At 39.7% G+C, this 17,896-nt stretch overlaps 2 protein-coding genes across 4 annotated transcripts in view; one reads left to right on the forward strand and one right to left on the reverse strand.

Annotated features, from left to right (window-relative positions):
* The window catches only part of LOC138749855 (protein FAM227B-like), a 141,120-nt gene extending 131,677 nt beyond the window's left edge, over nt 1–9,443 (reverse strand). Inside the window, exons 1-3 of the mRNA XM_069911809.1 lie at nt 9,142–9,443; nt 3,018–3,071; nt 1,132–1,384 (exon numbers count right to left, since the gene is read on the reverse strand). Coding sequence (XP_069767910.1) covers nt 1,132–1,384; nt 3,018–3,071; nt 9,142–9,147 — 313 coding nt within the window. The 5' untranslated portion in view covers nt 9,148–9,443. The remainder of the gene's footprint in view (nt 1–1,131; nt 1,385–3,017; nt 3,072–9,141) is intronic.
* Nucleotides 8,674–17,258, forward strand: dtwd1 (DTW domain containing 1). 3 transcript variants are annotated; one of them, XM_069911817.1, is made up of 5 exons: nt 8,674–8,772; nt 12,144–12,457; nt 13,571–13,714; nt 13,996–14,320; nt 16,581–17,258. In XM_069911817.1, the coding sequence occupies exons 2-5, from the start codon at nt 12,170–12,172 to the stop codon at nt 16,811–16,813; spliced, it is 990 nt and encodes a 329-aa protein (XP_069767918.1). In that variant the 5' UTR covers nt 8,674–8,772; nt 12,144–12,169; the 3' UTR covers nt 16,814–17,258. The 3 variants fall into 3 exon arrangements, with proteins under 3 accessions (XP_069767918.1, XP_069767916.1, XP_069767917.1); XM_069911815.1 differs by lacking the exon at nt 8,674–8,772 and adding an exon at nt 9,263–9,521; XM_069911816.1 differs by lacking the exon at nt 8,674–8,772 and adding an exon at nt 9,263–9,441.
* Nucleotides 17,259–17,896: the final 638 nt, after the last annotated feature.

The following is a 17,896-nucleotide window of genomic DNA, read 5'->3' on the forward strand; positions in this document are numbered from 1 at the left end:
CCTCAGCTGTCCGAATGACATAAGCTGCCCTTGCTCATGACAATCCTTTATATACCTAATCCCCTTCCGGCACCAGGTGTCCAGGATCTTATTATCTAGAGTCATGGGTATTAATTTGTTCAGGGTCAAGGGTGTTTTAGGCAGTATCCCCACCTTTAGACCAACACATTGATTTATTTTTTTGCCATATCTGAATTGCATGTTTTAATATGGGTTATCCATTTTCCCTGATACCAATTTATTGCCCCATTTATATATAAACTGTCCTGCCATCTTTTTTCCTATCATGTGTAGTCCAATTTGTGCCCAGGAGGAGGTACCACCTCCCTCAAAGAGTGAAAGTGATAAACCTTGACTGGGCCGTCCTATAGTATTTTTTTAAAGTCTGGTCATTTCAGACCTCCCCAATTTATAATCCCAAGTCAACTTTTCCATAGAGGTTCTAGCCACCTTACCGATTCACAGGAACTTTCTGACGCATCCGTTTATCACCTTAAGAAGCACTGGAGCAATGAAATGGGCAAGGACTGAAATAGATATTGTAGTCTTGGCATCACTTTCATTTTAATACAATTAACCTTGCCCAGATGGTCCTCCATCTACCAAGGTTTTTTCTCCTCAATCTTCTGGAGCAAAGGGAGATAAATGAGTTTAAATTGTGTTAATCCTTCCCACTTTTATCCCCAAATATTTAATGCCCCATTGCAGCCACTTGAATTGACTCCCTTATTGGTATTGTCTCTAATCCCCCTTTGTCAAGAGCCTAATTTCACTCTTATCCAAAGTTATCTTATACAGATTCCCAGTGCCACTGCCAATTCTAGCTCACGTAGGGAATACTATAGCTGATTGATTTTAGTGCAGTATCTCCCAGGAAGTTTAACTAGACAGCTTTGCACATTCAGTTGCACATACTGGTCAGTCAACTATACTAACACATCAAACAGTGAATAAATTGATTTTGTGTTCCTCCTCCTGGCCCACTTTGAACTGCTTTATATATTTTTTTACAATTCTGAGTCTTTTTTTCCCCCTTCTATGAATCACACAAGGATGTTTTCTCCTCATTAAGAATGCACAATATAAATATGTATTGTAACTGCAATATTATAAATGTCACATATTCGTTACTTGCTAATGACGGAGGGAGATTGTGCTCTTTGGCCTTGGATTTTCTAGGCTCATCTGGCAGGATCTTTGAAGAATATTTTTCTAAATGTGATTGAAACTGATCGACTCTTTGCTCCACGGCAATGAGAAGCTCCACTGGGAAAGGTGCATGTTCATTCACATATTGTGACAATGATTCATATGAAGTAAATAAGTCAGGTTGAATCATCAAATTAAACTGATCTTCATCAGGAAGTAATTCAGGCCAATCCTTCTGCAACAGAAAAAAGTCAAATTAGTTTAAATACTTTCAATTGCATATTTTTATTATTATATAAAGGCTTGTTAATTTATAACTGAACATAGTTTATATTTTTTAGCAGATAGTGCCTGAAAATATTTTCCTAATGATTAAACTTTATAATAATAACGTACATTTTCCTATTGCTTAGAATACAGTTGTAATCATTATCTTTCAACTCAAGATCTTTCTTTTAATCATTTTTTTTCTTAGGCAGTCCCTTCAGATCAAAAATGAGTAAAGTCCACTCCAGTTTTGTGGGCTGATGAAACAGGCAGGTAAATCATCGTGAAGTGGACTGCTTCTTCCAGAGCTGACACAGAGCCTCTGGGCTCCCAAACCCTCGACTTAAAAGTGGTCAGAATGCTCCTTTTCCATTTTGTGCAGTCATGAATGGGGCTTCCCGACCCAATTCAGAATGGAAGCCTGGGAAATAGGGAACCCAGTTGAGTTTAAAGGAAGTCAAGGGAAGGGTAGCCCCGGTAAGTTTAAGGGAAATATTACAAGCAGAGCAGGTGAATTTAAATGTCAAGCCATCAAGATTTCTAAAAATATTGCATTGCACATGAGCAGTTTTGATGGAGATTGTAAATAAAATTTAAGCATGGCTGTCAATCAATGCAGGTAAAGATTGGTGTCACAGAAGTATCATTATTTTTCTCTTTACAAATAATGGCAGCCAGATTCCCAGTGCTGCTGCCAATTCGAGCTCGTGTAGGGAATACTATAGCTCGTTGATACTAGACAGCTTTGCACATTCAGTTGCACATACTGGCCATGTTGTTTTCCCCTGGGCCTGAAATTGCTACCTGCCAATAACGTTTCAGGAAAGCTCCGAATTGAAATGTTTATTTGAATGGGCACAACAAACTTCAATAATAAATATGACTGAACATGAAGTCCTCAGTTAATTGACTGAATTATAAACCTCTTTGGACACATTCTTAACTCAGCCTCCAACCTCTGGTCCACCAGCTTTGGATCTCACGAGCTTTGTGATGACACAATCATTTATAGCCTATTTTATGTCCATATTACTTCTTCTAGATCACAAGAAATCTTGATGGCAACATAGTAAAGGTGAATTTAAATTAAACTGATGCAATCTTTGTACACTATTTTACTGCAAATCTTCATTAGGTATCCCATGCTTGAAACCAGTTCCTCCAAAAAAAAATGATCAAGTATATGAACTGTGGCATTAAAAACGATCCTGATACTTCATTGGAAACTTTAGAAGGAACTTGAATAATTCATGATATATTTCCCTATAGCCAGGCACATATTATGCAATTGAATAATCCGAGACATGCAAGATCATTCTCATTGCAACATCATACTCTCTCCCTTTAAAATTCTCGAAACAAAGCTTCATTCAATTGCATGTTGAAATGTGAGCAAGCCTACAAGCAGTAGACCTTTAGGTCAAATGAAATGTGAAGACAGAGGCAGTTCATTTTATAGGGTCAAGAAATGGTATTATTGTAAATGGTGACTGAACATCTGAACAGGAAAATACTCAGCCTCAACTGGTAGAATGGACCAAATTTGATTTGTTCTGCACTTAAATTTCTTAGTTCTGGAGTAGCAGTGCAAAACTACTTACCAGATCTTGAAATTGCAAAAATTCTTCATATGTTTTGGGCAGATTTTCCATATTCTATAAATATTTGCAATGAAAAGCTGTTAACAAATTATGGTTATCAAAGCAGTAAGAATATTTCATATTATAGCAAATGAAAACTTTTAAATAACATCAGAATTAAAATGGTACAAATTTGAAATGTTTTAATATTGAAAGCAACACAGTGAATGTAACGGTTGAGATGCAATGCTTTTACAGTGCCAGCGACCTGGGTTCAAATCTGGCATTGTATGTAAGGAGTCTGTGATATTCTCCCGAATCCACATGGGTTTCTTCCAGGTGCTGCTGATTCCTTCCGCAGGCATATAGGGTTAGTAGGTTAATTGATCAAATGGGTGTATTTGGTAGGCGTGGGCTCATGGGCCAAAAGGGCCATTAGTGTTGAATCTCCAAATTAAATTGTAAATTAAAATATTGAAAAAACAAATAATTTTAGCAGTGTTTACAGCAGGGAAGATATCCCTTAACCATAAATTATACTAGTCTGTTTTGAACATGTATTTAACCCTTTGGATTCCTGTCATTTTTATCCTTTCACAATATACACGCTGGATAAGATCCATGGGTAAACTACAGTACAAATACTAGTACGAACCATCTGGTGGTTGTGTTTAAAAATAGGCCTGGAAAACCAGGACACGGAGTATGTGCACATGTGGTAATCCTTGAAAAAAAGGATCACGAGGTCCAAAGGGTTAAAGATTAATTCTCCACAACTCTCTTGAGAAGTGAATTCATACAATTCACTTCCGGATGAAGAAATTCCTTCCCATTTGTGTTTTGTTCCATTGACTTCTCTTTTAAAGCATGACTCCTGATATTAGACATTATAGTCAGCAGAAAGATTGTCCCAATACCCATCTTATTGAATCCCCAAAATCTGGTCTATTTAATTGGATAGCTGCTCAATCTTTTGCATTCGTGGAAGTTTTGGCCCTGAATCCCTTCATGGACAGAATCTCCCATCCAAAGAATTAATCTGGTGAACTTTTCCTGCTCACTTCTGCGACAAATATTTCCTTCTTTGACAATATATTTCAGGTGCAACCTTGCTCAGGCCTTTTATAATCGCAGAAATACATCTTTACTCTTGAACTCAAATCCTCTTTTGATAAAGGCTAATATACCATTCACTTTCTAATTGTTTATTGTAATTACACATTAAATTTCAAGCACCCCAAGTTCCTCTGAATAACATCTTTCAACCAGCCACCATTTAAAAACAACATTTACATTTTTTGACAATTAAAATCAATAAATAAACACTTCCAGATTATATTCTATCTACCATGCATTGATCTATTCACTTTGGATCCCTGTGTTCCTTTCAGATGTCTTTGCAATTTCCTCACAACCCATACTGGAATCCAGCATCATGTCATCTGTAAACCTGTCTTTATTTGACATGAAAAATCAAAAATGATCCAGATACTGGAAATCTGAAACAAAAACATTTTGTAGGTGAGGCAGCATCTGTGGAAAGAGAAAAAGAGTTAACATTTCAGGTGGAAGTAATGACTTGGTTGCCTTTTTCACAGAAGCTGCTTGACTGACTGAGTATTTCTAGCTTTTTCTGCATTTGTGGGATACAAAGTCATTCTTTCCTACAGGTCTGCTTTATATTTTTTTTATATAAAACTATTTACCTTATCAATATTTTTATTATCTCTCCTCATGTAATTAATTGGCCATCATGCCACAGGATGCAGCAAGAGATTGTTTATGATTATACAGGGATAATTGTACACTGTTGTACAATAAACAGATTCTAATTAGTGATTAATGCAAAGAGCAATGGATTCTGGCTGAGAAAATAACTATAAATTTCACATTTTATTAGAAGGAACATGCTAAAAAAAATGATGTGAATACATCCATTTATACCAATGGGTCTCTTTATTTTCACCACAATTTACCTCAAAAGGGTTAAATTAATATATCTACAGATGAATTCAAACAACATACCCTATACTCATTCTTTTTGTGGCTTTAGCAAATAAAAGCAGTGATGTGGCGTGAAGGACTCGATAAAGGCTCCCCATGAGCTCTGATGAAATGCCATAACCCTAAAATATTATGGTTGTTTCTCTTTCTGCAGGTCGTAACTGGGCTGCTCAGTATTTCCAGTATTCTCCATTTTAAGTTCATGTTTCCTGCACCTTCAAATTTTTTTCGGGAAAACACATTTTAAACGAAAGTAGGCGACACTTTCCAAGATCTAGTATTTCCCAATTTCAAAACGTGTCATCTTCAAGGAAACGAGAGCAATGATATTCCAGATTACTACCTTATTAAATCAAACTTTGTAGTTGGTACTGTAAGTAGCTTTAATTTGTTGATAAAATGGATAAACATTTTGCATAACTTTGCATTGAGATTTCCACAACGATATTCAACTTTAAACAGATATAAGCTGAAATTAAGATGATTAAGACTAATTAAGATGAATTAAAACAAATTTGGAGAAAAGCATCTCAATCTTATATCTCCTTCACAATTCTTTGAAGAATGAGAAGGAAGAGCAAGCTCTCCGTACGCCCGGATATTACGACATATGACATCGTAGTAACTATGGTAAAACTACAAACAATAATATTTTAAAGGGAGAGGCACAAAATTAACTAAGAAGTTAAAACACAAGGTTTTAATCTTTACATCAACAATAGATTAGATTTCTGATTTATTGTCTGAGTACATACATGACATCACATACAATCGTGAGATTCCAGAATTACGTAAAAACATAGCATAAAACATGTAAACAAACAAGAACTGTAAACAACCTCTGTGCAATACAGAGAGAACAAAAAAAAATCAATAAAGTGCATAAGTAAGAGTCCATAAATGAGTCTGTCATTGAGGAGTCTGACGGTGGAGGGGTAGCAGCTGTTCCTGAACCTGATGGTGCAAGTCTTGTGGCACCTAGACCTCTTTCCTGATGGCAGCAGAGAGAACAGAGTGCAAGCTGGGTGGTGAGGATCATTGATAATTGCTGCTGCTCTTCAAATGCAGCACTCCCTGTAGATGTGGTCAATAGTGGGGAGGGTTTTGCATGTTACATCCTGGGTTGTGTCCACTACCTTTTGGAGGGCTTTTCACTCAGGGCATTGGTGTTTCCACACCAGACTGTAATGCAGCCGGTCATCACACTTTTTAGAAATTTGCCAGGGTTTCTGATGTCATAGCAAACCTCCACAAACTCCTGAGGAAGTAGAGGTGCTGATGTGCTTTCTTCATGATGCCATTGGTGTGTTGGGTCCAAGAAAGATCCTCCAAGATAGTGACTCCCAGGAACTTAAATTTGCTCTGTTACGAGCCCAAAGGACCCCAAAACCCAGCAGCAATAGACATTCACCAAGACAAGTGGCTTTCAAAACGAAAGATATTTTTAATCAACTTCAAACATGAAAAAAAGAATCAAACTTTAACTTAACTCTATTCTTATAATATACTCTATACTAACTCAAATAACCCCCTTCTAATTATAAGCGCACATGTATTAATGTGTGTGCAAATTCAAGAAAAGTTCTTTGGTTCACAGATCATTCTCACTTCTCCTTCTTCCAAGTTCTCTGGTTGCATGCAATCACCATACTGTGCACAGAATTTAATATGTATAAAGTTCACCAGGCTTCATGCTTGAAAGGTAAATGTTTACCACTCAGGAAGGTTCTTGTAGGGTTTGCAGAGAGAGATATTTGTTGCTCCAGGATTTTCACAACTGAGGTACCATCACGAGTCACCTCAGGGTCTCGCTGATGAAACTTGCCCCATGGGGGTCTTCTAGATGGTAACCTCTTTCTTCAAGCTACCACAGAGTTCTATTCCTTCCTCTATTTCAAGAGAAACATCAGATAGATAGCACTTCCAACTATCTACTGCTCTGGAACTTGCTTTCATTAGTTTCAAAGTTTTCCCTGGATTGCACTTTTCAGTTATTTGTCAGTGTCTCACACACTGACTGACTGAGCTGTTAACTCCTCTCTCTCTTTTCCAAAGAAGAGCATGTGACTCAAGTCTTGCAAACCCCCACCTTCTCCAGCAAACAACAGGAGTTCTTTTTTCTTTCAAGTTGTTATCTTAAGTAAACAATCCAGAATTGTCCTTTCTGTGAGCACTTTGCAAAAAGGGTACAGATAGACAGTATGACTCCAGCAAGACAATGGTAAAGCATTTTATGAGGCAGCTCAATTAACACCTACTTGTGAAAGGTGGTTACATTCTCCAAGAGGTTCTGTCATGTTTCTTCAGCCTTTCAAATAAGATCTGTTTTAAAATGTATGTTTGTATGTGACCTACTCCAAATCTTATAAATTCTCCCCAAAAATTAATATTGTTACAGCTCATCCTCTCCATCTGAACCCCCAATGGTCACTGGATTGTAAACCTCTGGATTTCCTTTCCTGGTCAACAATCAACTCCTTAGTTTTGATGGCATTGAGTTCAAGGTTGTTATTGTTGCACCGTTCAGCCAAGTTTTCAATCTCCATCTGTGCTGACTCATCCCCTTCTTTTACTCAGCCCACTACCATGGTTGGCAAATCTGTAGATGGTGTAATTGTCGTAGAGTCAACACAGTTGTAATTGTAAATTGAGTCGAGCAGGAGACTAAGAAGTCAGACTGTGGCTATCTGGTAGTAATGGAGATTGTGGTGGAGAAGTTCTTACCAATCTTCATTGATTTGTGGTCTGGTGGTGAGAAAATCCATGATCCAATTACACAGTGGGGTGTTAACTCCTAGGTCTTGGAGTTTGCTGATCAGTTTAGAGGGGATGATTGTGTTAAATGCCGAACTGTAGTCGATAATGCATCTTTGCTGTCCAGGTGTTCCAGGGCTTTGTGTAGAGCCAGTGATATGGCATCTGTAGTAGACCCATTACTATGATAGACGAACTGGAATGTATTCATGTCACCGCTCAGAGAGGAGCTGATATGATTCATCGCCAACCAGCCTTTCAAAACACTTCATCACTGTCGATTTAAGTGCTACTGGTCACTAGTCATTAAGGAAGGTTACTGCAGTCTTCTTGGGCACCAGCACCACTAAACATTAGCTATATGTAATTTAGAATTGTTTATTTTGTTATGCCCCGACTGACTTCTCATTGAAATACGAATGACTGATTTCATTTTTGTGGATGTGACCACCTGATCAGTTTTGGTAAAATTTCATTGTTAATTTGCACACTTGTTGCAATTATTACTGCTTTGAATGTGGACACACAGAAGGTACAAATGCCTGAAGACCAGTATCTCTAGGTACAAGAACAGTCCCCCCCCCTCCCAAAAAAAAAACAGCTATATATATAGGCTCTGAATCTCCCATTATTACACTAATCATGGATTGCTTCCACATCACACTGGAACACCTACGAATATTCAATATCTTTTGGTATAGATCATATTTTTAATTGAAGTTATTGTGTCTCTAGACACACGTAATAGTTAAATTTTGTGGACCAATTTTAAGGGTAAAATTTAGGGCATTGACTATTGCATGCATACTTCTTTTGACCGTGGTAAGTGCCTGCATTGGCTCGGGGCATCAGGAGCTCAGGCGACCAAGGGGACAGTCCATGGTCGGGGCATCAGGTGCCCGGATAGGCAGAACCGGGAAGTCAGCCCGCGCATCCAGGGCGTCAGGAGCTCCGGTGGGTGGGCGAGGTGAGGCTCCGCGGTCAGGCCGTCGAGGGCTCGGATGGCCAGAACCAGATGGTAAGTTTTGAGTACGGGGCGTCAGGAGCTCCTGAGGGCAGGCGAGCGGCCGGGGCCAAAAATGGGGCAAGGGTGCGGTGGGGGAGGGTCGACTATTACACGAGTATATACGGTACGTGTATATACGGCACGAGTATATACGACACGAGTATATACGGTACGTGTACTATTCTGGTTGTATTTTTGTTCCTTGCAAAGTACCTGTTCAGCTGAAGCAAATAAGAATTTCGGTGCATAGGTACTTTGAATAATTTTAAAAAAACATCAGCATTTAGAGACAGTTGATGCATATTCCATCTGAAGCAGCTTTCTGGTTTCAGAAGTCATAAAAAAATTAAAATAAAAGCAAGCGCCGCCTCTTCCTCTTACCCACATGATCGCCAGTGGCAGCTTCCGCACGGACGCAGAGCGGCAGAGTCCCCAACCAACCCCGTTGCTAGGCGGCCTTGACAACGGGGCACTTCCGGCGGCCGGGCAGCCCTGACAAGAGGGAACTTCCGGCGGGCCAGGCAGCCCTGACCACGGCGCACTTCCGGCGGCCAGGCAGGCCTGACCACGGCGCACTTCCGGCGGCCAGGCAGCCCTGACCACGGGGCACTTCCGGCGGCCAGGCAGGCCTGACCACGGGGCCCTTCCGGCCCTGACCACGGGGCCCTTCCGGCGGCCGAGGTGCGTCCCGTCCCCCCCTCCCCCTTCCGCCCGAGGTTTATTCCGCCAACCAACGTTCCCTCCCCCGCCGATCCCGGGAGGTGAGCCGATTAAGAGCTGCGGGTCGTTTCGCGGAATGATGATGATGATGATGATGGGGGGGGGGTTAAATTATAAAAAAAAAGGTCGAAGTTATTGCAACGTGGAACAAACCCGGTTTGGATTCTAACACAGAAAAGGGAAGCAGCGCCCGGGGAGGGAGGAGGAGGAGGAGTGGTGGGGGTGGGGGTAAGGGGGGGGTGGGGGTAAGGGGGGGGTGGGGGTAAGGGGGGGGTGGGGGTGGGGGTAAGGGGGGGGTGGGGGTGGGGGTAAGGGGGGGTGGGGGTAAGGGGGGGTGGGGGTAAGGGGGGGTGGGGGTAAGGGGGGGGTGGGGGTAAGGGGGGGGTGGGGGTAAGGGGGGGTGGGGGTGGGGGTAAGGGGGGGTGGGGTGGGGGTAAGGGGGGGGTGGGGGAGTAAGGGGGGGTGGGGGGGTAAGGCCTGATTCGGCCTATTTCATTTCACATCTAGTTTATAGAGGAAAAAAATCCACAGATTGTGGATAATAAAGTAGCAGTAGATACAATTTTACCTGCCGATGAGGTGCTGAATTGCAACAAGCTGTGTCATTTGCTCTCATCTTTCAATAAAAGCGAGCCCAGGTTTCACTGCAATCCAGCATCTCATACATGGGGGTGAGAGAGATTACTTTTCAGGCAGTGCCTTGAGGTGGAGGGGGGGGGGGGCCTTCCTGATTTTCTCTTTGACGCGAGAGATGCCCCTTGCCGTCGAACAGTGCAGCCGTGCGCGGTTTTGCCTGGTCTCAGAACCTTCCTGGATTCTCCTCCTGCGTTCTCAGCAAGCAATCCCTCTGAAACACTTGATCCACACAACAGGAGTTGTGATCCCCTCAGATTTCCATTTTTGGTGGAATCTGAACCTGTGTAACTGGATCATTCGTACAAAACTAGTTCTTCAACCAGTAACCAGATTTCAACCATCCTCTGGTGAGCCAAAATGAGCCCCAGATCCCCTCGAAACCAATTGCCACTTACCAAAAAAAAAGCACCCCCTTTAGTTTTTGACATCTCTCTGACTGGGGAAGGTTTCGTGCACATAATTTTGCCTCCTGTATTCCATTCCCTGCCCCACTGCTCAAGGAAAGCAAACCCAGCTAATGTATTCTCCCTGAAACAAATGCTTTATCACCTGTTGAATGGCCTCTCCTGTACAATCACTTTCTTTCTCTACTTGTGGTGAGCACAGCTGCGATCGAACCCATATTTTAGAAAGCTATACCAATAGCCTCCTCACTCTTCTGAGTGAGGAATATTTTATCCTTTGAATGAGACCTTGAAGCATTTTACCCATTGTGATGTTTCATGCCAATAAGTTTTCAATACAAGGTCCTTAGTTTGGGAGTATAATTTGAGTCATGTGGGTGATTAAATTTTCCCACCTGAGCAGGTTGAGCACGAGGCTGGCTTGCTTACTCTTGACGGTGGATCAGAAAATATTCTGTTGAGACAATGTTGCTGGTATCTCTGCAGTATTTTGAGATGCCTTCACTAATTACTGTACGACTCCAAAGCAGACGGGACAACATGGGAAACTGGCGCTCGGTTGACCAGAAGTTGGAATAAAACTTGGAAAGTCTGTCAACACTATGATTGAAGTAAAAACAATGCTGGAGGAACTCAACAGATCAAACCGTGTAAATTAAGTAGCAAAGCGACATAACCAATGTTTCAGCTTGAGCCCTTCATCAAGGTATGGAAAAATGTTGGCAGGCGTTCGAGCAAAAGGGCGGGGTGGGGGGGGGAGTGTGGTTGCAAAGGCAGGAGGAAGGAAGGGGACAGCAGTGATCAAGGGGAGGAGGATGATAGGTGAAGGGATGGGGAAGAGAGAGAGAGAACTGCAAAGGGAAGGAGGGAGGGGGAAGAGGAGAGCAAGTTAGCAGAAAAGTGGCTTCTGCTAACTGCTCTCCTCTTCCTCTTCTTCCCTTTTCCAGTTCTCCCCCTCCTTCACCTAGCCATCCCTCCTCCCCTTGATCTCTGCTATCCCCTCCCTCCCTTCTCCACCTATCGCCTCATGCCTTTGCGACCACATCTTCTCCCAACCCCCTTACTCTTCTGCTCAGATGCCTGCCGACATTTTCCCATTCCTTGATAAAGGGCGCAATCCTGAAACATTGGCTATGTGTTTTTACCTTTGCTATATAAAGGACACCGTCTGACCTGCTGAGTTTCTCCAGCTTTGTGTACTTTTACTTCAACCACAATGTCTGCATATTTTTCTATTTTACCTTTGACAAAATGTAGGCAGGGGCCCCAAAGCTCGGAACTGGCTTTGATATCTTTATCTCTGCTCATTAATATTCTTGGGCAGCCAAAATCAATACTGGAAGCAATGCTGTTGATGTATCTGTGGAAACTAACTTTTTAGGTGTTGCGGGATGACAAGGAGATGAGTAGCAGCAGAGGACAAAGTATTGATGCCCAAGCAGAAAGAAAAAAAAATTGTGATTCACTGGCTCCAACTGAATGGAACCACAATAACGACACAATTGTCTTTCAGAATGGAATGGATTTTTTTGCAATTTCAAAGAGAAGGCAAAATATTCAAGTGGATAAAAGTTTAAATTTATAGGTACATAAATAATGTTATGTTTCTCTTTTGAATTCTAGAAATAAATCCATATCTGTTTCCCAGGATGTCCGTAAGCTTGGAAAATACTGAAAGCGTTAAAGGAATTCTTCACACAGATTCAAAGAAAAGTGAAAATTCTGAAAAGCTGAGCCCTCAGTCAAATGAAGTTGACAAACGAGAAGTCTCTGATTTTTTAAAGAATTTGAAACTCTCTTCTCAGACAGTACTAGAAACACTCCAACAAAATGGTCGCTCTAAATGTCCAAAGTGCCAGAGTTCAAGGATGTTTTACTGTTATTCGTGTTTTCTTCTCGTGGATGGTGTCAATCCCGACAAGATACCTCGCGTTAAAGTTAGTTACAAAAGCTCTTTACTAACTATTGTGCTTAAGGGGTAAGGTTTTTAAGTTACTGGATTAAGAACTAGTTTTGTACAAATGATCCAGTGACACAGGTTTAGATCCCACCTAAAATGGGAATCTAAATTTCAGTAATAAATTTGGAAATTGAAAGACTATTTTTGGTTATATTAACTCTATTGCTACAAGGTTATCATAAAAAATGACCTGGTTCCCTTCAAGAAGGTAAATCAACTATTACTGGGTTTGATCCAAATACAATACCAGGCCTACGAGGTTGGTTAGCTCTTGACAATATATTCTAGTTTTGTCAGTGACCTCCACAGTTTAAAAAAAAAGGCTTCCTGCATCATTTCACATCATTAAATTTTTTTATTTACCCAAATATAATATTTCACCCTGAAATAACTTTTATCACTACTTGTAAAATAGATTGAGGGGAACAGTAAATCTTTGCCACAGTTTATTGAGAAAGTGGTGCATTGGAACAGTAAGCTATTTAACTCAGAGTCTTTCCCACCATCATGCAACAAGTCCTCAATCTTATTTTTAATTACAGGGCTTGTACCAATTTTAAAAGTCTGCAGACACCATTTGAAGTAAAAACACTATGCTGGAGAAACTCAGCAGTCAAACAGTGAACTTCATATAGCAAAGCAACATTTTATACCTTGATGAAGGGCTCAAGCCCAAATTGTTGGCTAGATATCCTGTACCAATATTGACAATCTTGTCCTTTATTCATGCAGATGAGACACAGCTGAAACTAATTCTATGTTCTAAAAATGCTTGTATGCAAGACATTTCCAGATGGCTTCATTAATCCTTCAACAACCACAACAAAACTAAGCCAATGCTCACGATTCTAATCTCACATTAGAAAGATACTTTTGATTTCCCCTGAAGTGAATTTGCAGGCCATCTGATTCCATGTCTCAGAAAGACAATTCTTGTAACATTTTGTTTAGCTGTACAATACTTCATTTTGTCATGTGTTTCACACTTTTCCCCAAAATCAATGTAAAATTCTGTGCGTACAATTTGTTCTTTACACTTGTTAATTATCTTTCCTGTTAAAAAGATTGATGGAATAGTTTCTATTTCTAGCTTCCCTTGAAGATTGATATTATCAAACATCCCAATGAAACTGATGGAAAAAGTACTGCTGTACATGCAAAACTGTTGGCTGAAGATGATGTTAATATTTACACATACCCATGCATGCCAGAGTACAAGGATAAAAACCATGAAGTGAGTTATTCAAAACACCTATTCTTTATCCAAAATTACATGCTACATTTACTCTGTTTTAGTTTGATATCACTTATAGTCAACTTGTATGGCATTTTGAAGCCCCCCCAGAGTATAATTTGGTACCAAGAATATAAGTAATATTCAAATTAAAATTCATAGTTAAATCTATATTGAGACACCTTGAAATTCAAAGGCTTTTTTAAAGAAATGTCAAGTTTCACATTTTTTTTGTACTGCCCTGCATCCTTTATATAATTCATACCTTTGTACACTTTTAGGTTGTAGTGGTGTTCCCTGGTCCAAAGTCTATTCCTCTTGATGATCTTCCAAAGTACTTATCCAACGTTGATGAGAAGAAATCTGCTCCAACAAAATTTTCCAAAAATGTCTTCAGTCATAATGAGTGCATTTCAAATGAAGGACCAGCATTTAAACGTGCAAAATGTGACCATAAAGATCAACATTATTTGGGTGGAGAAAATTCAGTAAAAGAGGACGACTCTGGAGAGGTGGCAGCACATCTCACCCCACTCAAGAGAGTAATTTTTATTGACAGTACCTGGAATCAAACTAACAAGATAATTACTGATGAACGACTACAAGGTACTTTGTATTTTAACAGCATGGACTTTTTTTTTTAAAGTGGATTACAAACATTTTAATTCAGTAACTAAAAAATACATGATTACATGAAGTCAATGTCTTGATTTTTGGAAGCTCATCAATACACGTCATTTTCTGTTGTTGCTTTAATGTATTTTTATATACATTTTACCTCAAGATTTCTTTTTCTGATGTCTGGGTGGCACGGATTCATGGGCCAAAATGGCCTGTTACTGTGTTAAATGTCTAATTTTTTTTTTTAAATGTAAATTTAAAAAAAATCTCCATCTGATTTGGAAGCCATTAAGGTCATCACATGCTCACCATTCTTCAGAGCACGCCTATCTATTCCATCCCGAATAGTCAGATTCAGATTTCATATTTATTGTCAGAGTACATATATGACACCACATGCAACCCTGAGATTCCCTTTTTCCTACGGGCCAGGCAGAATTACCTCTTTATTGGTCGTGCAAAAAAAAACCAAAACACTGTACATAATATACACATGTAGACAAATAAACTGACTGTGCAATACAGTGAAGAAAAAAAAATAAAGTGCACAAGAGTCATTAAACAAGTCCCTGATTGAGTTTGTGGTCGAGGTGTCTAATGGTGGAGGGGAAAGCGGCTGTTCCTGAACCTGGTGGTGTGAGTCTTGTGGCACCTATGCCTCTTTCCTGATGGCAGCAGCGAGAACAGAGCATGTGTTGGATAGTGTGGATTCCTGATGATTGCTGCTGCTCTCTGACACTGTAGATGTTCTTGATGGTGGGGAGGGTTTTGCATGTGATGTCCTGGGCTGTGACCACTACCTTTTGCAGGGCTTTACACTCAGGGGTACTGATGGCCCCATACCAGATCGTGATGCAGCCAGTCAGCTTTCACCACACGTCTGCAGAAATTTGCCCATGTTTCCGATGTCATATCAAACTCCAGAGGAAGTAGAGGGGTTGAGAATGCCATTAGTGTTTTGGGGCCAGGAAAGATCCTCCGAGATAGTGACTCCCAAGAACTTAAATTTGCTCACCCTCTCCACCTCTGATTCCTCCAGTGATACACCAATAGTCATTTTGTAATCTATTCTCTTTCATTTGCCCTTCAAACCACCTGCCACCCACCGACACCAATGGCAGTTTACCAGAGAGTTAACCTATCAGATCTTTGAAGCATTGGACTATTCATATCATCAACCCGGTGTCACCAGAGCTGTTTAACAGCAGTAGCAGGCTGTGTCATTATTCTGCCCTTTATAACCCTTTCTTACATCTATTACAATTTTGGCTTTCTTGAGGATTGCTTTGAAATTGGCTGTATATCCCATTTTAAGGACATCTTAGACTCAGAACTATGTTGTGTTTGCTATCATGTTCAGTAAAGTACTGTAATACTATCTAGTACATTTGATTTTTGTGCCGATATTGTGACCGACCAAACAAAATCCAAAAGTGAAAAGAGTATGAAACAAGTAGGAACAGCTAAAATCAATTCCAGCAATTTGCACTTTGAAAGTATTTTAATAACCCCCTTGGGCAGTTCATAGTTTGCATAACAAAACTGGATGTGTAAAATAAGCATGAAATAACAGAAGATGTAATTTGTAGATTTGAGCCCTGTACTAATATCATTTACACATGTTGACCCCATATTCATGATGCACAAAGGGAGCAAGGAAAATAGAAAAATGGGAACAAAGTTTGAATATCAGTTGCTTGCTGATTTATATAATTTTTTACTATATTATTGAATTAGGTTTGTGTTTCATTGATTAATGAAAAAAAAACCACATAATTTAGTCAGATAAAAGTTCTTTATCTGGCATAATCGAGGTTACAAAGATTCCCCATAAAGCAGCAAGTACTATTGTTTGTTTGTGCTGCACTGGAATCTCCCGCAAACTCTCTCTGGATAACCTTCTAATCCCTCCTGTCTTATCTGTATTAAAATATTGTTCTTAACTCTATCTACATCAGAAGTTGCATGTGATAGTGAGTTCCATATTCTGGACTGAGAACTCCAATGTGTTTTTTCTAGTCCATAGTCCAGGTTCAAACATGGCAATAAAGGTTCTTCTTGTCATGGAACTGGCATCTCAAAGTCAGAAAGAGCATGAACCTGACAGAACCACCTGCCTATCAAAAATTATTTATTCTCCATGAAGTCTTGATTGATCTCTGTGATGTATTAATAACATGAAAGTTAATGAACCATTGGCTGGTTTCAGCACCTCTCAATGTTTCCCATATCTTTCTCTTTGCAGAATTACTTCACGTTGAGCTCAGAACACAAAAGACACATTTTTGGCGTAATCAAAAGGGAAAGCCAGACACCTACCTTGCTACAATTGAGGCCATTTACTATTTTCTGGTTGATTACCATCGACTGCTTTTAAAAGAGAACTACAATGGCGAATATGACAATCTACTTTTTTTCTATTCATTTATGTACAAATTAATCAACAAAGCCAAATATGCAGCTGGCAAATTGAACTGAACAATTATGTGGCAAGCGGTGATTCTTCTGTAGATTGACAGTTCAGAATGCTAAAAATTCAGTATTCAGGCAATTAATACCAACACAGAACTTGTAGATTCTGCGCAAATATCATTCTCTTAAATTATATATTTTTAAAACTTTTGTCAGTACATTGTGTTTAAAAATAAAATTTTACAGTTATATCATTATGTCAGTTCAGTCAAGATCTTTACTGAGGTACATTATCTGCACTTTTATTCAAAAATAAATGTTTTAATAGGAGGTAAAATTAAATATATCTGACACCTGAGTTGTTTCATTAGATTTGTAGAAAAGTAAAGCATCCTGTGTTATCCAGACTTTTTTTGATCAATATTTAATGCAGATTTTCAAAATTTGAAAGTACAAATTCAGGATTGATTGGTAAGACTGTATTAACCAAGTAAACCTTGATACACCACAATGCTTTTGTTCCATCATTCTTGCAAGATCAAATTTGCACAATACATGCTAACACTTCTACATATTCTTTTGAACTGTACTACTTCACCTATTCAGTGGTTCTCAACCTTTTTTGGTCCCACTCACATACCACCTTACCATAGGTAACCTATGCCATAGGTGCTCTGTGGATAGTAAAGGATTATTTAAGGTGGAAAAAGATTGAGAACCACTGACCTAACTCTCTCCCCTTGTTTCTTCTGTTACTTTATTATTTTGAACTTCTCCATATTAAGCTTCATCCAATATTTGCCTTCCCACTCTCAGCCGATCCATGCAGTCTCAAAGTTTTGGCATCACTTCCAAGTTAGGACACTGCAAATTCTGGAATTTTACTTTGCACTTCCCTGGCTGATTCATTTAAATATATTCGAGCACCAACATCTGTCAACCACTGTTTACCAACCTCTAGTCTGAAAAGTCAACTGTTTACCATGACCTGTTTTCTGTCCTTGAGCCAATTTTTAAAAAAAATCCACGCTGCCACTGATCTGCTATGCATTAAGCCCACCCAAACTCATTTATTACAATTGTGTTCCAATTCAAGGCCAAAGGTCTCATCACACTTTTTTTCTCTCCGGAGCATTTACTTTCAAAAGG

The sequence above is a fragment of the Narcine bancroftii genome, chromosome 14 (assembly GCF_036971445.1).
Source record: "Narcine bancroftii isolate sNarBan1 chromosome 14, sNarBan1.hap1, whole genome shotgun sequence".
NCBI classification, from domain to species: domain Eukaryota; kingdom Metazoa; phylum Chordata; class Chondrichthyes; order Torpediniformes; family Narcinidae; genus Narcine; species Narcine bancroftii.

What these genes read in the sequence shown, in the direction of transcription:
- dtwd1 (XM_069911817.1), top strand. Translation starts at nt 12,170, where the DNA reads ATGTCCGTAAGCTTGGAAAATACTGAAAGCGTTAAAGGAATTCTTCAC. An exon ending in ACAAGGATAAAAACCATGAA is followed by an intron (nt 13,715 to 13,995) that starts GTGAGTTATTCA and finishes GTACACTTTTAG; the next exon opens with GTTGTAGTGGTGTTCCCTGG. An exon ending in TACTGATGAACGACTACAAG is followed by an intron (nt 14,321 to 16,580) that starts GTACTTTGTATT and finishes TTCTCTTTGCAG; the next exon opens with AATTACTTCACGTTGAGCTC.